At 36.5% G+C, this 24,097-nt stretch overlaps 1 protein-coding gene across 1 annotated transcript in view; it reads right to left on the bottom strand.

The window, feature by feature from the left end:
- ITGA8 (integrin subunit alpha 8) overlaps positions 1-24,097 on the bottom strand; it is a 120,397-nt gene that overhangs the window by 53,180 nt on the left and 43,120 nt on the right. The window contains exons 14-21 of the mRNA XM_074574578.1: positions 21,448-21,493; positions 19,344-19,451; positions 12,072-12,127; positions 11,420-11,574; positions 10,137-10,274; positions 9,573-9,640; positions 8,450-8,597; positions 1,513-1,605 (exon numbers count right to left, since the gene is read on the bottom strand). Coding sequence (XP_074430679.1) covers positions 1,513-1,605; positions 8,450-8,597; positions 9,573-9,640; positions 10,137-10,274; positions 11,420-11,574; positions 12,072-12,127; positions 19,344-19,451; positions 21,448-21,493 — 812 coding nt within the window. The remainder of the gene's footprint in view (positions 1-1,512; positions 1,606-8,449; positions 8,598-9,572; positions 9,641-10,136; positions 10,275-11,419; positions 11,575-12,071; positions 12,128-19,343; positions 19,452-21,447; positions 21,494-24,097) is intronic.

Raw genomic sequence — 24,097 nt, 5'->3', positions numbered from 1 at the left:
CATTTAGTAGAATAAAATAAAACGTATAAAACCTTTTAGCCCTCTTCTCTATGCTCATTGACTCCAACATCTACCCAGTCTGCCTTGTTAGTGCAATGTCCTTCCCAGAAAATGTTTATAGTACCACCTTCAGACTTCTAGTTCACAGTAGTTCTTCAAAGAAGGATCCTCACCAGGCAGGTTACTGCTCCCAGAAGGTCCATCACATGGAGTTAATTTTTCAATGGTTTCCAGCTCCTTGTAATCCCAAAGAATCTATCTGGGACTGCTCATGACCATGAATGAGTATGACTGTGAGACACATGGTCTCACATTCACTTTCAAAAGCTCTCTGACCGATCTGAAGTTAACCCTGTGACCCAAACAAGCTTATTCCAGCCCCAGTCTCCTATCATATGACCCATTTGGTTCTTGTATTGAGGGTCAGACAGTAAATGCTTCAAGATCATAAGCGGCCAGGGAGAGAGTCTGAAGAGTGAAATACTGATCTACCATATGACAAATCTTAACTTAGTAAGGATTTTGAAAATACTAAGAAGATTTACTTGGTTTCTTTGCAAAGCCTCAGGCCCAACATAAAATGCAAACAGTGGCAGTTTTCAGTTAAAAGCTGTTGTTTATTCCTCGTATATGTTCACGCTGATGACTGCTTCATTTTTATTAGGATAGCTTTTTATCTAGAATAATAGCTTGGATTATTTGTTTTTAGTTAAATATTCACAGCACTGATGAATTTATGAGCAGTGCTAGAATTTCTCTGCAAGGGCATTCATGGAGAATATTCCTGGGTTCAGAACTTCTAAGATTGTCCTGAACTATTTTGTCATGAAAAAGGGACAAGTGATGACAACTGTGGAATGGGTAGCATTTTTTTTATCTCCAAGCCTCTGTTTAATCCTTATCTGCTGTCCATCATCAGTCATTATTCAGTTTCACTTTTGTCTAAAAACAATGCTACAAATGTTCTACCTAATGTTTAGTATGATTTATGAATAGCTGTCTTAAGAAAATATTTAGAATGACAGTAATAACTTGAAGGAAAACTTGACTCCAACCACATTTTCATGGATATAAATCACAATATAAACTGATGAGAAAACCCTTATGCATTGAAGATAAGAATCAGGCTAAAGAAGGTCTAATTTACTATACGTATCTTAAGTAGAAAGAATACTAAAAGGGAGAAATAAACAGATCCCATTATGGATTGTGATTCTCATTATACTAGTGCAACTTCTGTGACTTAAATTGAATCACTCATTTCTTTAGAGTAAGTGAAATAAAACACATGCTCTAGCATCATTAATCTTTTAGGACAACAAATTGTTAGTTTTTCAGAGGCACAGTTCTGCCTCTTATTACACCAACAATTTCCTGTCCAAGTAAATAATTTGGTTTTGGTTTAGGTGCTGCTTATTGGGACACACTTTGCTAATTGAATAGTTTCCCATTTTGCTCCCCTTTAAAATGCAATTAGATAAAAATCAGTAAATGCATCTGGTTTCCCCTTACGTTTGCGCCAGCCACCATGGGGTTCCCAAGATCACAAACCACCATTCTAGTTTCATTTTCCATCTTGTAATCACAGCTCAATACACGCAGGGCCTGTAACAAAAGGACACCAATATGGAGGTCAGAGATCACAGTGAAATGTATCCAGTTGGGAAAGTGATGCCTTTTTGACTGTGACATTTCTTTTGATTTCAGACACCTGCTCGGTGCACTACCAAAACATGTTATGGGTATTGTCAGACAATGGGAGAAAACCGATGCCAGGGAAAATCAAACAGGAAAGTTCCCCAGTACCTTAAGAGCCGTGATGAGATCACTCAATTTCCAGTTTTAACATACTGCTTTGTTGTTGGGAATCATTCCTGTAGCCATAATGACTCAACAGAGAAAAAAAAGAGTAGGCAAAACTGAGTGAGGAGAATAGGCCTCACACTAATTGCAATGGTTGTATCATCCATCACGAGAAGTCTTTGTACTGAATTTCTGGCATGGCAAAACTTTGACATGGACCAAGTCCAGAACTTTGTTTTCCAACCTATGGTAAAGTAGAACATTAGATACTTCTGTAAAAACATAATCTGTTACCTGTATTATAATTCAGCAACAAAGCAGATGATAGATTTTCACATTATCAGAAATTAAGGTGTTTGTTGTTTATAGCAATAAGTAAAATTTACCTTTTTCCAGCAACTATTCATTCAAAGTCCAGTTTGTACCTAACATTTCTCAGGCAGTTTTGTTTGACAACTTTGAGGATACACTAATATAATTCCCCTCTAAAGCTCTTAATGTAAAATGTATCCCATGTTTTAACCCTTTAGTCTTTATCACTAGTTGTCATCCTCTGTAAAGAAAACAGACTGTATAAAAGGAGGAACAGCTATAGAATAGAAGTTAGGAGATACAGAGTAAGACAAAGCAACAGCATGTGGGGTTTTTTTCCTGTTTTCCTCTCTGGCATATTCAATAAAAGAAAATACTTCCATATACGTGCAGACATAAACCAGCTTTGTAAAAGCAGGATGCAGCTAGTTGTTGTTATAAGGCTCTCCCACTACCTTTCCTCTCATTTGTGATTCGCACCGATTGAGCAATACGTGCAAGGTCATGCCCTTTATATAAAAAGAGCTGGGAAATCTCCAGACCACAGACTACCAATTCATTCCTATCTGTAGAAACCAGCATGGACATGCTGACCTTATAATTTCCTGAGATTAAAAGAAAAGATAGGGCACGTCCTAAAAGGAGCCCACGTGAAGCACACCCTCAGTACACACCTCACTGTATACTGACACTTTTACAATTTGCTAGGAGGAAAAATAAAGTTTGTTACACAGCATGTCCAGAGCACTAATAGCCTTTCCAAACCTCTCTAGGATTGGGAGTGGGGGATTTCTACACTCTTTCCAGCTGGTTAATTACAGGTGAGAAGCAACACATGGGAGAAGAGAGGGTGTTAACACAGTTGAAACCAATCTTGTCTGGAAAACTGTTCATTTTAACTTGATGTGTGGGTTTTACAGTTTTGATTTTGCTTTGCTGGGGAGTGGAAATTGAGATCTAAATGTTAGAAAATAAATATTCATGTATAGTTGATGCTTTACAGTTTCTTTATTAATGCTGTATCACACAGCAGTACAGAGAGTAAATCAGCCCTTATCACACATTTTTTCGCCTTTCAAAGGCTGAGTAAATAGAGGAGTTTTGCAAGTAAGTTTTCTGCAATTTGGAGGCTATGTTCTTAGACTGAAAATGATTGATGGCACAGAATTTATACGACCAGCATCACAAAAGCTAATTCATGCAGCACAAAGATGTGACAAAGGGTCAGCTGTGGTAGAATTTCTTCAACACTGAGATTTATTGCCTTTGTTTTTTCACTGATCACCTTTTTGAGGTGGTTAAGTTCCAACCAGGAAAATTAAAACCAGGCAGGAATCAAGCAAGAGCAGAGACTTATACACCCAGGATTGTCAGTATCAGTGAGTTCATACGCAGCCCAGACAGATGGAAGGTTTTGCTACAAAATCCCTCTACCTGCCACTGGTAGCAATTTATATTTTTATAGCAACACATGGTCTTTTTGGCCGTCTTGAGCAGAAGCAAAACCCCAACAATTAACACGTGTGCTCCCAGGGTGCATTTTAACTAGAAAATGACTGGATGCTTTAAGTAATCCAGGCAGCCTACAAACTTGAAACTCTTTCTGGTGGTCTTAGTGATGACTTACTAATTGATGCCAGAATAGTTAAGCACAACAGGATGCAGAGTAAAAGAGCTCCTCTCTTTCCTTGATCAACAAGTTCCAATCTTATTTTCTGAGGAAAAATGCACGGATTAGGTACCAGGTGCCAGAATCTAGCTTCTCATCTAGCTGATGTATGAAGAACTAGTTCACAAGGCTCAAGTCACATCTCATCTAGCCAGCCACCGTTCTAAGAATTTTCAGGTAAGACAAGGAGGTTTCAGGTCTTTTTCCTATTTTAAAAGAGCATCATACTGTAGTTCAGAAAGGCATGGGGATAATGGCTCAGAGCTTCTCCATTGCTATATAAATCTGGTTGTGATCTGCAACAACTCTGCAGTTCCCAGCCTGAGAAGAAACAGTTATGCCGAAATACATAATGTTTTTGGTGTGGAACAAATACCTATTAAGGCTTTGTATTTGCCTGATTTACTTCTACTAATTATTCCATGTGAATTTCTGTTCCAGCCATTGTTACTAAGGCAGGATTGAGTTGTTCAATATGGGGAAATCTTTCACTGGTCAAAGGAATAGTGCCCAGTATTCAGGCAATGGTTTGGGGTTCAAGCACGCAATCATGCTATTGTAGTGTAAGAACGTACCATTCAGCAGCTATATATTGTCTCTGGACCTACTGCTGCCCATGGAAATGTGAAGCAATGTAATGAGGTTATATTTTTTTCACTGCAGCTAATTCCAGTAACTCCATACCTAATGCATATGGACAGTTATTACAAGCCAACAGGTTTCCAGTAACTTTTAAAGCTGTGATAATTTACTCATTTACCGCATCTCTGGAGCTTCTAAATGTTTCCAAAATACAACTGATAAATAACACATTTGATTTCATCGTAAGTCATTGTATCTCATTAATCAACTTTTGACTGAAGGAAAAGTATCAGTATGTGCAAGAATCAATGAAACTTCAAAGACATATCCTTGACCTCAGACTTTAAGATCACACACATTCACGTGGCTATCCACTCACATATGATCATGTACATCTTTGCAAAATGCTACTCTTTTGATATGGTTACACAGTCTATGTGCAATATGCTACAGAATCAGGCCTGAGACAACAAGACAATGACTGAGGCAGGTCAAATGTTGTATTCCATAAAGGTGAAGGGAAGAGGTAGAAGGCAAATTAATTTTCAGTTAGGTTGTTGACTTTAACATTTTCTGAGTGTAATTCAAATGATATAGAATAACCCAAGAAATTATTCCAAAACAATCAGGAAGCATTTGAGGGAAACATTTGTTTGTCTATTAGATGATAGACTAAATCCAGAGTAGCCCCATAAAAGTAGTCCACTGTCCTGTATGAGTACAATTACTGTGAAATGATGGCAGAGTAATAAAATGATTTGATTCTAAAGAATTTTCAGTTCCATCAGAAATTTATCAAGTGATTTCTTCAGCTCAGTACATTTCATTTCTTCTGTTCTCAGTCTACCACTTTTGCTGGTTCTGAGCTGAATATTATCTTTGCCTTAATACAAGGAATTCTGCAGTTTGGAGAAAAACAACTACACAGAGGACTGTAAACACTGATGATTGAAGAGTCAATGAAATCCTTAGGTGCAGAGCTTTAAGAGCATGTTTGCAACAGGATCTACCACAAATCCACCTGTGTGCTGAAAATACTCTGTATTAAATTAAGTACATTTCAGGAGCAGACACAGATGCCCCATTGGCATGGTGCTGTGGAAACACAAAAATAAAAAGTGAAATCCTGACTCCACTGCAACTGACAACAAAATATTAATTTTCATCTATGGTCCATGCCTCAAAATACCCACGGACCAAGAGACCTTTTTTCCATGTACCTCAGTGTTTACTGCATACAAGTGTGATAATTTCTTCTGTGCTCTCATCAAGCAGTTCAAATTGCCATATTTTTTTAAAGCCTTATAGGTTGAATTAATTGAGTCCCTCTTTAATTTATACTTATTTATACTATGACCTATAAGAATTTGGTCATCCTGGTAACATGTGAACCCCTGATATATAGGACTCTGATCCCTCTGGGGAAAAAAAACTGAAAAAACCTGTTAAGTCTTGCTTTGAGTGGTGAAATTACTTAATTTGTACATTTAGACAGAATGAATTAAATGAGAAAACAGAACAGGAAGGATATAAAATAATTTCTGAATTTTAAAATGTAGTTTTCCATTTTTTTTCTTAAAATTTTATTTTTAAATTACAAAGATTGTCTATTCTTCTTTGTCATGTTCGCAGCAGTTTTAAGTGACATATGGCAGTATGGAAAAGCAACTGATAAAATACAAGAGCCAACCTCCACCAGCAGTTAAATGCCAGCAAGTTTTATCTTACCTTTTTGAAGAAAATTACAATATCAATTTCTTTTCCAAATACACTCAGAAGTGCATTTTTTTTGTTTACTTAAGGGAACCATAATAGAAGACTATAGTTTTAAAATAATATATATTTACAATATAAAATATATATTACATATAATATATATAATATATATAATATATATATAATATATATAAAATATATTATAATATAAATAAATATATAATATATATTTACAATTTAAAAACAATAGAAAGAATAAACTTGCTTGCAGTACCATATGCAATCCTTGTAAAAACTGTACCTGCAATGCAGAAGGGAAGACACTAAGACTTCCAAGAGGAAATGGCCTCAAGTTGCACCAGGGGAAGTTTAGACTGGATATTAGGAAAAAATTTTCCACTAAAAGGGTTATTAAGCATTGGAACAGGCTGCCCAGGGAAGTGGTTGAGGCACTATCCCTGGAGCTATTTAAGACAGGTAGACGTTATGCTTAGAGATACAGTTTAGTGATGGATTTTGTCAGAGTTGGGTTGATGTTTGGACTAGATGATCCGAAAAGTCCCTTCCAACCTGGGCAACTCTATGATTCTACGAATGATGTAGATAGTGGAACTAATGTTTTGATCCTTCTCAGAAAGAACATAATGACATCTCTTTGAATGGAATAAGTATGAAAAATAAAGGAATATGAAATAAATTATATATTGTCATGAACTAAATAAATGCAGGCAAAATGAAGGCAAATTTTCTATAAATCCAGAAGGATTCAGAATTGGACTTGACAAAAATGTATTTTATCTTCCATTGAAGAAAATGAAAAAATTTCATTACGTTTCCTGGGCCTTTAAAAATTTATTTTCAAAAGAAAAAGAACATTAACACTCTTTCCCAACCCATTCTATCATCTCCTCATTCTTCCAAAGCACTAGAATCTCCTATCTCTTTTTTTCCTTCCTTTCCCCATGAGTCAACCCTGCTGGCACTACAAAATTCAAATTTTCCTAAAATAATGAGAAGCCCTAAGTGATTTCTGTCCAGTCCAACTGATAGATACGCGCTAATATGTAGTGTGGGTTTTGGAATAAGTGCCTCCCCTGACATCCTTAGTAACAGCCAAAGAACAGCCAAAGTTTCCTAAAGAGCAACAAAGGAAAAATATAACCAGGTGTAGTATATGGAAGAGAACTTAAATTCTGTAGATCACAGTCTGAAAAAACAGAGGCTATGCTAAGAGAACAAAAGAAACAGACAATAGAAAGAGGCTGGTGTCTTTACTTATTTGTTTTGTGTACAAAGATATGCTTCTGAGAAGTGAGGTTGCAGAGACTTTCCATATTCTCATCTTTGGTGACATCATTAATTCCTGTCATTTTTTTCAAACTGGGTTAAAAGCCCATTAATAAAGACACTGACAGAAGGAGAATAAGGAAATACCTTGTAAGTTACTTTCAGCTTCCTTAAAAACATTTGCCTTTGGAAAGGAAATTAACTTGCTTTCTCCCACTCTCACCCTTGAGGCCCTTCTGAACGTTCCAGGCACTGACAGAAAAAAGCAAGCTCATGTTGCAACAGCTTGGGAGATTTATGTGCAGATGAGGCGATTCAGACTTGCTGTCCAACAGAGAATACATGAACACTCTGCTTGTTTGCAGGATAGTGTTTCATCTTTGCTCTTAGAAAACAAACAGACCCCAAAAGGAAACACTATGTTCAGTACAGCTCAGCAGGACCTCAGTCAACGTTAGTCCATCTCTGCACACCAACACATTTCACACTATGACTGCTTTTTTGGCCTATCCATAAGATAAAATAATAGACTACAAAGGAAAACAACTTTGTCAAGTTTATACTGCATTTAATGTTCAACTATTCAGGATACCTTAATAATGGTAAAACACTGGTGTAGTGGGAACATGAGACAAGAACACGAGTCCAAGTGTCTGGGGTTCGGCAGGGCTCATTAACTCTGACTGAGAGCTGGTACCACAAGATCCAAGGTTGGAAGCGCTCAGGGGATTCTGCACTATAACTCCCTGCTACTGGTAGGGTTTACTGTTTGAAATCTGAATGCTATGAATACCTCTAGCCACAGGTGACAGTATTTGTGTGATAATTATAACTAAGCTAACAGCAAGGAGCTGGACCTGAGCTGGCTCTGAACAGAATGGTACTGACCTTCCCATCTTCTGGTGACATGGCTAATCTTTAGCCTGGACTGTGTAAGCAAGGATAGTTGAGAGTTGACGGAATCTCCCTTCCTAAGATGCACCTCTCTACTTGCTGCTTTCAGCAGGTATAGCCTATGTAGGTTAACCTTCCTCCCAGTTCTTCTGCTTTATTAATGCTAACATTTTGATTTTCATTTACCTTGTTGTTGCGCTCAACCCCAGTGTAATCTGCTTCAGGTGGAATCCTTATATGTAGCTCAGCTTCATAGGCTCCTTCCCCGTCATTCCTTGGATTTATTATGAGCATGACACAGTTTTCTTCTCCAATTATTAACTGATCTTTATCTCTACATAGAACATACTACTTGTCAGGAGTTAAAACATGCACAACTACTATTTACATATGAATAAAGCAGAAGGACATTTTGCTCTCATAGGAACTGCTCTGGAAAATATTCTGTGAACACAGAATAAAACATTTTTCATAAAAAATGACCCCATGGAAAAGCGTGCTGGCACCTAGGTAGGTAAGAGGTCAAGAGAAAACACCACCGTGGACAATCAAAGTGTACCACTACAGAAGCTGAAAGTTAATTGTATAAAATTTCAGAGCCTGACTACTTTCTAACCAGAAAGAGGTACCTAGCGGAGAAACTACTTGCCACAGGGACCCATCAGTATTTTTTCTGGGGGGCACAAATGTGGTGAGATTCCAGTTTTGCCCTTGTGCCCATTAGAAAATGAACAATGACAGAAGATCTCCTGAAACCTGCAATGGCACTGTGCCTTTCCTTTCACAGGTATATACTGATTTTGGTGGCACATAGTCAAATAAGTACCAGAGGTTCCCCAGTTGTCCTGCTTGGCATATTTGTCCCTCCATAGGAGGAACTGTTGCCATGTTTTGAAATTCTTTTATTGAGAGATTCATTTACTTCACTGTATACTGAGTTCAGGAGAATTGTGTCCCAAGCTCAAAGTCACTGGCACGCTGACATAAACAAATTTAAAATCTCCTTTGAACAATAATTTGTATTATCTCTTGGCATTCAGAGAACTAGAATCACTCCTAACAAACACTTGCAAACAATATTTTCTATGGTAACCACTAAACATCAGAATATATCTGACAAAGATACATTTTTAAAGTGAATATTTCTCCATTTCTTGGTTTTCTAGATGAAATGGATGAGAAAATGGAAATCTGGTATGAGTAGCTATAGCAAACAACAGAACTGTGTTCTATGTATTTCATTCTGTTAAAGCAGTTAGAAGTGTCTGGATTTTGTTATACACAGCATCATTTATTTTATTTAACTTACGGCATAGCAGAAAGCTGCAAGTCAGGAATGCACAAGTTGTCTTCCCCGCAGTCAACCAGAATGTAAGCCTGTATTGTTGTAAAATAAAAAAAAAAATTATAATACAGTTAGTACATGCCTCAAAGTCCAAATCACTTCAAGAATCACGAACCTAAATGTCTTAAATATCACTAACCTAAGTGTCTTAAATATCATTAGCACTGCCCTGGTGAATTAATCTCTTTCTCTTTTCCATAAGTTCATTGCCACACGAGTACTGCTGGAGACTATTTAGACTGTCAACTACGTCCTTAGCAGAACAATATAATCTTTCAGGGCCTTTCCCACAGTAACTTGGCTTACATATTCTAGAATGCAATCAAAACTATGAACACAACAAAGTTTTGGAAATGGTTTAAAGGCCTGCCTGGTTCTATATTTATATTCAATTTACATTTTGAATTAATTAAATCCTTGTTGTGTAATTTCTAGGCATGATACTCTGTTTTAAGAAAGACGACACACATAATATTTGTAAATGCTTTCACATTTATATACAGAAAATGTGGCATGCAAAATTCATACCTGTTCTGTTACTGAGCTTTTCTGGTAATAGTTCAGTATTGGCTTCACAGTCAAGCTATCTTCAAAATTGGATTCATCCAAACTATAATTCAAGTTTATATTGATAGGAGATAATTTATCTCTAAATTCTGTTTCATCCTGTGAGTGACAATCACATAATAAAAACCAATGGTTTAATAGCGTTATTTCACATTAGTATGGTATGGCAAAAGATTCAGACTGTAGTCTTTATTGAAGGTAAAGATATGGTTCTTTGACAGCTGCTAGCCAAATTCTGTCTGTATGTAATGTCATTAGGAAAACAAAGTGACTCACCAGTGACTGGAATGCCCAGAACACATTGCCTCCACAGCCCCACATCTGGAAGAAGCTGGCTGAGCTGAGTAGACTCAGAATTTTTTCAAAGCATTAGCCTAAAATGAAGCTGTTTAAAAGAGACACACAGAACCAACTCCTATCAGCTACTGCCCTCCTTCCTTTTGGAATGGAGGGAGGGCGTGTGTGGATTTGTGGAGGTAATATTGTTGGTTTGTTCCATAACCAAGAATTTATATCGATTAGCAATGGCAAAACTCCCCCACCTTTACTGCCTAGATACTTCCTTACATACTGCTTGAGACTCTTCCATTTCACCTCCCACTGCATTTCTAGGACCAGCCTTGGAATCTGCTTCAATTGCATGAGGTAATTCCTTCTGCAAGTGAGTAGCCAATGACCCTTTCTCCTTCACAACTGCAGTTCCACGGTTTTATTTTTTCTAAGAACATTTTAAAATATCCTAAAAATATATTTTAAAATATATGAATTTTAGGCAAATATTGCTTGTGACACTCCTTTAAAAATATTTTAAAACTGAATTATCACAACATTTAACATGTTCAGTTGGTTATCCACTGTGAATACTATAGGGAGAGTAATCTTGCGTTTTTGTATCAGGAGATGCAGTATTTAATCAGAATCTCCACAAAAGCATGAAATGAGTGTATTTGTACACAGAGGAACTGTACACTCTTCTTCAAAGGAAGTCTTAATTTTATACTTACATTGACAAAAGATGAGCCATAGAATTTAGAAAAAGATTTACATAGGAAATTTTGCCAAGGTAGAAGAATGTTCTGGACACCCAGATGAGGTCTTTCTTATCTCACATTTCTGTAATTTTGGAAACAATGGAAATTGTTCTTCCTTTTCCAGTGGCTCCTTTTTTATTATTGTCCTTAAAACCCTGATATTATTCAAATAATGAGACTTGATGACAGTCCAAAATATTTTAAACAACTTACTCTGAGATAAACAAGGAAGTCCTGGCAACGGAGCTGTTTCTGCCTTTCTATCACAATGGAGAAGTAATGATGTGACTGATGGTAATCAAAGAAGAGGGTCCTCTTAACAGCTCCTTTCTGTTTCAATGAATCTAATTGCAATTCACCTTTCAGCACTAAAGGATACAAGTAAATAAAATATTTATTTAACATGGAAAGAAAAAATAGTAAACAGTTCATTATGTATTATAGTTAATTACTCTAACAAAGTCTTCCAAATAAAACTAATCTATGCTTTAAATGCCTGCCTGTTTAGCAGTATACTAGTTCTTGATGCAAAATATAGAATATGTGTAATTTAAGCTTTCTAATTTCATTTACAGATCATATGTGTACAGGATTTCTGTCTCTTTCACAATTTTTTTTTTTTCAAAACCAAACATTCTCCAACAGGGTACGTTCTTGATTTTGTTTGGAAAATGGGTTAAACCAAATCAAAAATCCGTCAAGTGAATAATACAAGCTTTGTGTTATATCTATGTCTATATCTTTTTAACTGTATTTTCTTGCCTTAGGAGGATCTCACTCCTATTATCTTTCATGGTGGAAATAAAAAATACATCTGAAATGGAGTGGGCCAGAGGAAATTATAGGAATATAAAACATTTCTTACCTATCTCATCTGAAATACTTTGACCTTCAAAGTCTGCGCAGACTCTTACAGTAAAGCTATAAATAAAAAAGAAGACGTAATTACTAGCAGAAAGAGAGCTGACCTGGGACTCAGCAGTTCCCAAGTTATACCTTTCAAGTTTTCCTTTCCTTTACTTAAGAAGATATTCACTGACATCTGTATTTAGCTAAGATATTCCCTAACTGAGTTAGCAAGTCTCCTAGGCTCCACTAATAATCAAAGACAGGGTCTGAATATCTTCCTGTGAAAGATATAGAGAGAAGAGTCTCTGTTCCCGCTAATTCTTGAGACAGCCTACAAAGACCACCCTTCTAATACTATTGGTGAAGCTGGGTTCCTTATATTGAGCTTCAGTAAATATCACCTTTGTATGAGGCTGTCTGCAGAAGTCCTTTTGGTTCATCATGGTCAAATAAGAAATATCTTTGAGCATGTTTTCTAGCAAATCAAAACACGCTGGATGATTTCCATTGGCATTACTATAAGACTTTCATGATTTCAAGAGGCTATAATTCATTCCAAACATACCAACTGAATTTTTCAATTTTGGTTGCAGAAGACTAGCCAGAATGTGTTGTATTTAATTTGCTAAGTTTTGCAGATGTTGGCAGGTACATGACCTAAATCAAAGCATAGAGAAACTAGTTATTCATTTGCATTACTTTTAGTATGATAATGTGACACATTCTCCACAATGCAACACAAGTTATTTGTTTTTCATTTGCCTGTTCGTAGCCTATAGCAAGTTTATTTGAGCCTAGCAATACTCACATCACAATTATAACTGCATTATACAAACATCACCTTAGCCATAATTAGTTATTTCTCATAATAAACATTTATTTCCACTTCTCTGTAAGACAGGCAATAGATTTGCAGTTATACTCAACAACTAACAGGAGAAGCCTTTTATAGTTTTATTGGCTGATACCTTCTAACAAAAATTACTATAAACATTAATTTAAAAAAACCCTAAAAATTATAAATTCTTATAGAAAAATTTCACTTTGTAAGGAATCTATGTGAGTTATATAAATATTTAACTGAATCACATTTTAAAAAAGCTTTCACAGATTACTCTTGATGGCTAGGGAAACAGTTATAATGACACTTGTTGATGCTATTAGCAGGGCATACTTCGCAAATAAGTGACAAAACAAGAAATCTGTCACTTGATGTTTGATTTCTGCTGTCATACTCCATGAGGACTTCGTTCTCCACAGCATTATTCCCAAAGAAGTCCCGTATAATGTAACAAAATTGTTTAGGTGAAAGATTTGGGACTTCCTAAAACGAGCAAGTGTCCCTGGCTACCAATCTCTCTTACAGGATATTTTCATTGGTTCAGAAAATGTTTTGTCTTGTATATGGAAGACTCAGCTAAACATGGATCAGCATTGGAAGATATGAAATCAGCTTGGGTTAAATAAAAACATATTTGAATTAGCCATTGCTCTTAATCTCCTCACTACTGTTATACTATATACTAACTTCTCCATGCCGTGTGTTCAAACCCAGTAACATAACCTTTAGAATAACCTGTAATCACATTCTAATTGCGTGTTTGCTTCCTCTGACAAATGTAATGAAACTGTGCCACATCTGGGATTCATGTAACTCTCATGACCTTACTCAACACTTTCCTCTTGGGTAAAAAAATTGCCTTATGCCATTAAACTCCACTTAACTCTAGCCTTCAAATGACATTACAAGTGTTGATTCACGTTCCATGCAGAAATTGCAAATTCAGTCATATTCCTATTTCTTTACAATTATGAGTTAATGGATGAAGAACCGATTACTTCCTAATACACAAGGACAAGAACAACAAAAATGAGAAAACCTTGTGCAATTGAATAAATGCAATTTAGACATCAGGCTTCACAAGCCAGTCTCACATGTCATAGCATAAGAGTGTATTTTCTCAAATGTAAACTCATGAACTGCCATTGTGCATTAAACTCGGTGTTCTTGCTTTGGAGGTCTCACATAATTTTTGCACTGTCATGTTTAGAAAAGATTGAGTTAAAAATCCGTCTTGAAACCCCTTATTTGTTAAACATCACAATTTCAGTTACTGTAATGAATAGAGTGATTCATCATACACAGCTGAGAACCAAAGTCATGTTCTTAAGTATTACTCTAAGAGCCAAGATTTAATCCTTCCACTCTAGGCAGAGCATGTCAAAAAGTGAATGGCAGTGCAAAAAAGCAAAAATTTGGAGTTTATTAGTCTCCCAGCATCTGGCCAGGCAAGAGGCAAGACTATGGGTTTAGCAGAATTCTGCCTCACGTTTGTGAGTTTATGGATATTTAGCTCAGAAATAGCTCTAAAGACATGATAGATTTTGATCACAAGCCCAGACAAATTGAGATATGCTCATCACTTCGACAAGAAGATGCTGTGGAGATGTTGCAGGATGCTTTAGCTGTGCGAAAAAAAAAAGCAGAGGAGAAGATGACAGACCACAAAAGGGGACAGGAGTCTAAAGGATTTATGAGATTTAAGATCTGGCTCCTAGGCGCAGTAAGAAATAAAATAGCTGAACTATCGAGCTTGCTTGTAGGAGCAATCAACCAAACAAGACAATTAACAATCAAAGGAAGAAAACTTCAGCAGAAAAGAAACAACTGGGAAACAGTCCATCATCCTAAAGCATATGAACTTTTATGTGCTATCAATCTTGCTTCTCTGAAGAGATCCTCGCACTGCATTTATTCTGCAGTGTCTGTCATCACTATAAGCTTACGATTTGAATAGTATTTGTATCTCCAAAATAGAGGGAAAGCCTTAAAAGTGAACACACTAGTTTCCCTGGTAATTTTGGGGGAACAAAGCAGTTTGTTTAAAATAATTTTATGTTATTCAGGTAGACTGCAACATTTTTAATATTATTAGAACAAGAAGCTTAAAAATATTCCTCTTTCTTCTAAACTACTCAAGGCATAGATGGGGGCAGTCTCTTTACAAGACTGGTTCTTTTACCTCACACCAGGACAGAAGTAAAACCAAATTACCTAATACAATTCAAAATGGCTAATCCTTAGAAAATCAAAAAAGTCGGTCACCCCTAAATAATATTTTCTGGACTGCAGTTTGTACCACAAAGAATTAATTTGGTCTGGCTATTCTAGTAGGTGAACAAAATAGAAAACTTAGTTCAGGAACTGAAAAGCAAGGAATTACCACATGTCATTTGTCATTGTTGACAATTTCTTTAGCACAGAAGACTGCACATGGACAGGAAGAATGGATAACACCTTAGCAGAAAGGTACTTTAAGCTTTGATGCTATGGACTTCCATTCTGTGTGCGGCTGATACCCAATCTCCAAGGTCACAAACTTCTGCAGAAGAATAGCAGGCTTTTATCATCTACTGATGAATGACCTTTAAACCAATTGTTTCCTCTTTGAAGAATAATATGTAAAAGCAAGTCAATATACTTCTATTATGATGCTCTAATACTTAGTCTGGTTTTAGATTTTGTTATGCCAAAGCCTCACCCAATGAGTCACATGGAGCTTTAATGCTGAAGGCTCTCCATGGCTAGGCTACATCACGTGGCCGGACTGTGGTAACACAAGGGCTGCTAGATAACTCAAATGTCTGTCTTTTGGATGTCTTTAGAGCTACTAAAACTAATACCATCAAATTACCCAGCTGCATTCCTGGCACAGCAACGGGCTTCCTGGGTAGCAACTGTCACCACCTGCCTACTTTCCTCCCATCAGCCCCTGAGGTGGGAGGTATGCATCTGCTGACTCTTGGCTGTGACTTTGCCTTCTGACTCATGGACTCTATGGCAAATGTCACACAAATTCATCTCAACAAAGTACAAAGGTCCCTAGGTTCATACCCATGGGCCATCCATTACATCCAGTTTCAAATTAAGTCAATGGGAACAGAAAATACTAGCAGCAGAAAGGAGCAAAGTTAGAAAAACAGTCCAAAAATTATGCAGTCAGGAAACATTAAAACATTATTGGATTTGGATTTCATATTTTTGGTAGGAATTTTGTGTTCAGCTTTTTTTGAAGTGTGTTTAGAAATGTTTCATTTACTGAATCTAGCTGACTCAAGATTATAAATATTTTATTACTGTTTTAATAATAACACATTTGGAGATAAAAGAATGAAAAATCTATTTCAAATTCTTTTTTGACAGTAGGAACTTGGGGATCAGAAATTTTAAGGAGTTTGCCTCTGGTTTAGTGGGCTTAGAGAGGGTGAATAGCTGGATTCCCTGAAAAAGCCTACAAGGCACATCTCAGATTAGACATCCAAACCTGAAAAGCACTAACAAATAAAAAATATATTCTGAAAACGGACTTTTTATCATGACTAGACACTTCTGTGCTATTTAATTTTTGGTAAGGCAGGTAACTTCTCTGACCTCTTGCTCCTCTGTCAAATGCAAGTAACAATATTTGCACACTACCTTAACTTAGTGAGAGGTGAAGTGAAGAAAATTTGCAGATAAAATTTAAGCCCAAAGTAGCAACAAAGTAGCTAGTGGATAATCATATCTGAAATGGCAATAAAAATACCAATGCAGAGATAAATTAGACCTCTTGATAGCTGAAACCCAGTCTTGGACTTAATAAATCGTATGATGTGGAAACAGCTTTTGAAAAATATAAATGTTTGATTTATTTACCCCTTTTTACAGAAATTAACCTGCATGTTTCACAACCTTAAAAAAAAAAGAAGCCTTTTTGTCTTTTTACATTTTCTTTAATTTAATTTTTCTTTAAAATTGAAGAATTTGTTCCAAATTTGTTAGTTTTGTGAACTCAGAAATAGCCATGTTTTAAACATCACAGAGAAAGAACTATATGTTTCTAGAAATTCAGGACAATTCTCTTAGGACTGTGCATAAAAATCACTTTTTGTGCATGTTTCTTCTGTGCTTCAGCTTTCCAATTTATATCATGGCAAAAATAATATTTTCCTAATACTTGAAAATGTACAATAATACACATTATTCATACACACACACATTTCCTGAAACTTTTCTGGTAGGAGGTTTCCTTTCATTCTAATTTTGCAGTGTCAGTCATTAGATATTTTATACAAGTTGCACAGCTGGCTAAGAGATACAGAAATCTGTCCCATGGGACTGAGGAATTCTTTGCCTGTTGGAGTTTCCCTACTAATTGTTTTCATATGTACAATACAAGCTTATATCAACTAAGGAGAAAAATTACAGCATGGAAAATAGCAGCTGCTCTTTGGTAATACAAACTAAATCTTTAGGGAAGAGTATTTTAGAATAAAGCAGATGATAGAAATTTATGCTCCTATTAAAAGTCTTGCAGATATGAACCAAACATCTTCTGGCTTATTGTAAAATAAAAACAAAAAGTAATGAAAAAACTACATGTTAAAGGAGCATACTTTGTTTCCCCAGTCTTTTTTAAACAATATCTCAGCAGGAATACTTTTTTAACAGAGATGTTTTTATTTATTTCTCCTGTGCACATAACCACCTTTTTTCTTTCAGTACACTGTCAATAAATGTTATGGTTTGGAAATCTTTTACATTACGGCATAAAGTATTCTTAAAATGTCTTAAAAACTGAAGTTCTGAAAAAACATAATTTGGATCAATGAACATGCTTCAGCCCAATGTTGATATTGTAAATTCTCTATTACATCAGCTATTAAAACAAAAGGTGCTTGAATCAAAAAATCAGGATGGATCTTGATCTGGATCCTACTGCAGAAAGGCTAAAGCTTTTCAAAGTTCTGGGGCTGCATAGTTCTACCGGGTGCATTCTACATTGCTCTGTAGATGGGTGATTTTCTACACAGCATGTAAAAAATAAGGAATGTTAGGATAAATTTAAGAAGTGTAAAAGAAGAGAGCAAAAGTGAAAATCTCTTGACAGCCCCAACCCAGTTTTTCACAATTAGCAGATTTAGAAACTTCCTGAGTCACAAATTGCATCAAATGCATTGAATGCCCATATGTTTAGTGGTTTAAGTTTATCAGACTTAAGTTCCTTTATGAGTCTTAAATGAACTGCTTTTGGTCATGATTATTTTTTATGGTTCATGTTTATCAATTGGTTCTAAAAACTCTTTTGCTGACTCTTACATTTGAGTTGATTTTTAAAACTCATCTCCTACGAAGAATATCGCCAGTTTGGGGAATCCCTCTGATCACCTGTGGTTTAAAAGCAGTGCAAAATTTCTGAAGTCAGCTTATCTTCTGGAGTTCCACTTTACACCTTGATATTCTTTTCATCCAGCCCACGTCCTGGCAGGCTTTCTGCCTCTGATGTGTTTAAATAAAATGATATGACTAGTTTTTATTTCTTAGAAATCTGTTCCTCTCAGTCTCTCTGGCAGGACTTACTGCTATTTTATATTCAACTTGCATGTGTTTATGCTCTGTTTTGTTTTTAGTTTCCTCATTTGTTATGATTTCCACTTTTAAACAGTATCTTATATATTTGTAATAGCCCCTTTTATCAACTGTTTCTGGGGTCCTTTCTAAGTGACTTTTTTTCTAGTGCAGTAAATGTGCCTTTATGTGGTATTATGTGCTGTTAGATAGCCTCCAACTGTCCTACAGGCATTTTATATTTGTAACTGATCTTAAATTGTTTTAATTAGCTTCAAGTTTTTTTAATGGACTTTTTCTTTTCAAAGTTAAATGTTACTGTGGTGGAGGGTTTCTTTTGTAACACACTAAAGAAAGTTGTCCTCTGACAAATGACAGCCAGAAACAACATCCTGTGAACTGCTCTCAGGATGGCCAGGCAGATATCTGCCCTCTTCCACAAAGGACTGAGATCTCTTTCTGTCTCAGGAAATGGTGGGCCCACCAGCTCTTTGCATCACTTTTGCTGTTACGTTTTCTCAACAAAGATGTATGTTTTCACAGGTTAATGTTTCTGTCTTTTGTCTGCCTTAGCTACTTCATGTTTCATTCATCCAAACACTGCGTATGAATTTGCAGCTTGATCTTAGGAGACACTGAGCATCCTCCTATGCAGAAGGAGATGCAGCATATCAAAGGACTCAACTTTTAGCTACTTCTTTTTGAGAATCTGTGAAGTACTGGGAGATATCAAAAAGAACTCTGTTCTACATAGGGTTTTTTTCGTTGTGCTCATAGAATGTTTGAACATTTTTTTTTTAAACTTTGAACATGTTCAATAAAAAGCTGCAAGAAAAGTTAGGAATAGGAAGTTATTTGAGAAAGAGGATAAGGATGTTTTTTGTCTAATCATGAACTTACCAGGCCACCAAAAGCTGAGAGCCAGGGAGCTGACAAGTTTTATTGTCTGGATTCACAATCATGGGGTTCAGAATGAGCTGAGCATTCACTGTCACAACAGGTCTGGCCCTGAGGGACAGAAATAAGGTTCACTGTATACAGAAGGAGCACATTAGTACCTACGTTGCGGCAGAGAAAACACTTAACCGAGATGGCCACAAAGAAGCTGGAAATGTAGGGTTATTTGGGAGAAAACACTTCTATAATGCTGCTCCTATCAAAAAGTACTTATTTTTTTTTTCATTAGAAATTGTGATACCTCCTACTATGACATTTTGAAAGTTCTTCACAAAAAATCACAGGTTAACAGCATCACTGAAACTGTAGCCTATAGTTAACCAATAGGTGTGCTCCCGGACTAAGCCACATCAGACACGTTTTATCACATTAGGTTTTCACAAAGGGACAGAGCCTGCCTGTTGGGATTTACAGCACTCATTTGGCCATTATTTGCCTCTTGGGATTTACAGCACTCATTTGGCCATTATTTTATACTGTCAGATTTTTTTTATACTGTCTCCGTTAACAGTGACATATTCAGACCTGCTATCTCTGTTTAAAATTCTTAAAAAAATAAATATCATTTGGTTAAAATAGAAACTGATCTAGAATATCTTCAGGCAATAATAAAGTAAACTCTGTCTGACACGTCTTGAGACAATTGACTTTGGAAACCAGGAATAATCATCACAAGATTCTGCTGAGTATGTAAATATATAGTTGTGGTGATGGGAACCATCCCTCTGAATAACAATCTGTTATTAAGTCATGAGATAATTTATAACTGAGAGCAATTTAGAAGACAAATGAAAACAAGAAAGGGTCTAAATTCTGTTTTTTTAAGACGGCGGTACTATTTTACAGTAACTTACATAATTCTGGCAAAACCAGCTTATTACAAAATTACTTTCCTCATATTAGCCCACAGCTGAGCTTTTATGATTACTTCTCTATATTACTTCAGCAAGACATTAAAAAATAAAATTACTTTCTTCATTTTTGTGCAACAAGGAAAACCTTTTTTCTAGCAAATTTCAGCTAATAAAATTCTGTTTCTCCAATATGACAAGTTGCATATACTCTGGCCACGAAATGGAAAGATTGAGGGCCTCCTGCCATTCACTTTCTTAAATTAAATAGGACACATTTTTTATTGCTATCTAAAATACACACTGGATCTAATTTTCCAATGTTTCACATCCTGTGTAGTCATTCATGCCACTACAAAGTGATGAACTGCAAAGTATTTACACGATTCTTCAATAGGGCAGCAGGAAAATCAGGTCTACTCGCTGCACCTACAGCGTTAGCTAAAATGAGCTAACATTCTTGTTTTACAAAATTCTTATGCTTTGACAAACATTTCAGCTGGGAAGCAAAACACGCCTTCTCTCAGTCAGGTAGTTTTGGGAATACAGGCAACAAGAGGAGAGACAGGAATCAAGAATATGACTACATTGTTGCAGCAAACGATGGTGAATGTTTAAATGCAAAGAGCTGTTGTCATGGCTGGACTAATGGGGCAGCAGCAGGTTTTTGTTTATGTATTTGGTAGTTTTAATTTATACCTCTAATCAAACACTGTATTTAGTGAAAATCCATAGTCAGCAACAATGTTGTGATTTGGAAAACGGGATCTCACATATTTCTTCTAAACTGAGGCTAAAAGCAGCAGTCTTTATTTTCAATAAATAGTTCTTGTCTTAATGTACACAACACCCAAAGAATCAGTCGCTTGAAAATTTCTTACTAGCACCATCCCCCCCGGAAAGAAATTAATTTTTGATGTTATACTTTTTAAATTTCTAACTTAAAATTAACCGAGGAGTCAAACATTCCATTAGTAGGTCCTTGAGATAAGACTAATGATGGAAATTTTAATTGAAAATGACAAGTTTTGAGCATGGGAAGAAAGCATTTGTTTCTCACAAGATGCTTAATTTGTCATATGTAATGAGCATCTTTTACACATTGCACCAGGGAAACACAGGAATGTGAAATTTGTTTATTTGCAGATCTCCCATCAAAGGTGTAAAATAAAAAATCCATTGTTTTTACCACGTACCTGTAAACAACTGCTTTTCCAGCTCCAAATGCACCTACAATTAAATCTGTAAAAACAAAAGAGCTTCAGAAGAACTATATAGAAGCCTCTCATACATTTTTTTCCCAGTCTAAATTAGACTATTTATATTAAAAATGCAGTAACGTATACCAAATGTAATAATTCCTTTCTAAGTAATTTTTTCAACAGTGTACCTGAAAGAAAACATTTCACATTGTCTGAGATGGGCTCATAAATGTCTTGGTTGTATCCACTAAGCGCCAGTCTATTTAACACAAGGTCACTCATACCACAATCTGACTTCTCTCCAACTTGCATTAAAGGGGAAAAAGGATGCCGTTAACTCCTACACATTTTATTCCAAACCACTAATTGCCCATTACGCAAAGAGATGCAAACCAGTTTGTCATCACTCTCATACAAGTCATGTTGAAAATTTGTGGTGTTCCTTCCTGACAATCCTTCCCATCCTGCTTTGTGTTTTAAGCAATTTGTTCATTAATTTAAGCATTACATCTCTGTGTACATAAATACAATGCACAGGTGAGAGGATGGCTGATTTCATAGTTCCTAATGTTTTCAGCATTGTAGCAGCATGTGCTAAAGTTTACAACAGTCATCCATCTAAACCCATCTTTTCCCCATCAGTCACTATTTGGAACAGATGGAGTCAACACCACAAGCACTACACCGGGTCTTGGTTACACCTCTGTTACCAGACATTGGCCGGGGTTGGGAATTTACGGGCCCAAATATTTCCTCTTTTTGCCTTGAGTCCTCACACAGGGCTCTCTGGAAAGACCCAGGCTGGCTTGCTGGACCGCTCAGGCCTGTTGGAGAAAAGCTGGAGCCATGCAGTGAGGAAAAAGGACCAGCTTTCCTGCTGCCTCTGCCTGGAGCACAGTTCAAGAAAAGGAAAGAGCTTTGTTCCATTTTCATCCCCCCGAGTGTCTATCCAGGCACCCCTTTCACTCCACTGTTGTTATCATACGATTTGATTTACACCTGCCCAATTCGGTAGACTAATTCTTACAACAGACCTTGCAGTGGTACAGACTGGCAACCTAAATTGATCTAAATGAGTTAATTAAACCAGTACTCAGGGTTGTAAATAAACCCTTACTTGCTGCTTCCATAGTTTGAGTACTGGTTTGCTTAAGAAGCCCTGAAGTGATTGAGCATGATGCAAATACAAGGCTTTGATGCTAATTAGTTGGGTGGGTTTGGGCCAGCTCTGGCAGCATGTTTTCCAGCACTCTGTCTGCCTTTCAGATGGTCAGGATTTCACAAGTTTAAACAAGTACTCCACATGGGCAACATGTCCTACAATGAATTCCACTGAATAATGTCCTAATAGGAGCAGGCATGGACAGTTTATGGGTCTGATCCTCTTTTTGTACAATATTTACATTTTTCTACCTCAATTGGCCTTAGAGAAATATGCTTCAGGGTCAGGAACACTTTAAATAGCAGAAGAAAATGAGTGTTGTTTCTATCTCCTTTTTGGGACATTCATGAGTCCTTTTCATTAGCAGCTCTTATAGACAACTTGTGCACAGTACCAAAACATGACGATATTTTCCTTTTAAATAAACAACTGATTAAGACATAGCCATCACCATAAGGGCTACACAACGCACGTGGCAGAACATTCCCTGGCAGCTCCCTGATAGCAGCACCCATGATAACCCAAAAGGATTTAATATTCTGTTGGGTTTTTGAGTTTTGTGTTTGGGGGTTTTGTATTTGTTTGTTTTGTTTAGTTTTGTTGTTTGTTTTTTTAAAGGAAAAAGAAACATTATGTTATCAACAGAAAGTGAAAGACAAGGAAGGGCTTTCTCTTCTTTTGTTCCCAGCTGGATGCTCTTCATGAATTCTGCAACAAACTTAACTTAGGATATGTACTGTTTCATACTAAATAACTCAAAAGGTTTCAGTACAGGTCTATGTTATAGCAGACACAAAACAGGTAGATATCCAAGACCTAACCAGATCCGGGTCTTACGATGATTTCATGATCTGGTCTTTCATTAAAAATAAAGTACGCCAACCCTTCATGGGCACAAGTAAAAACTTGAACACACAACTTGAGTAAAATTTAACCTGTTTGAATCTGAAGGTAAAAAGAATGAGTTTGTCAGACACAGCCTCACTAGTAGCAGGACTTAGGTCCCCACTATCTCAGCATCCCCACTTTAGTATTAAAAGAGATTTTGTACATCTGCTTCTTTGGGACAGAGCCAAGCTTATTTGAAGACAGAGGCTAATGGGTCTAGACAAGCAATGATAGGCCCCATCCGCCAAAAGACCGGTTTTCCATGAGCAGTCTTTCTGCATTGCCACCTCAGCCAGCTTTGGAGACACAGCAAAAAAGATAGGACATTCAATCATGGCACCATCACAAAGGCCCTATTTGAATATACTCTAAGGGCAGCCAGGACCGTGTTCATTCTGCTCTCGTTTGGAAGCTCTTACTTTTTCCCCAACATGTCCTTTATTCCCTGGTCTAAGCCATGCTTATTCTTGACCCAAAGGGCTTAAAAGAGTGAAACTACTCAGTTGGAAAAGTAGACTTAAGAATGAATATGCAAACAATAAAACATACTTATACCCAGCAGTGACATCTGTGATCTAATATAAGGACCAAGTC

The sequence above is a fragment of the Larus michahellis genome, chromosome 2 (assembly GCF_964199755.1).
Source record: "Larus michahellis chromosome 2, bLarMic1.1, whole genome shotgun sequence".
Taxonomy (NCBI): Eukaryota; Metazoa; Chordata; class Aves; order Charadriiformes; family Laridae; genus Larus; species Larus michahellis.
The sequence above is the reverse complement of the archived record's forward strand: the minus strand, read 5'-3'. Positions and strand labels throughout refer to the sequence as shown.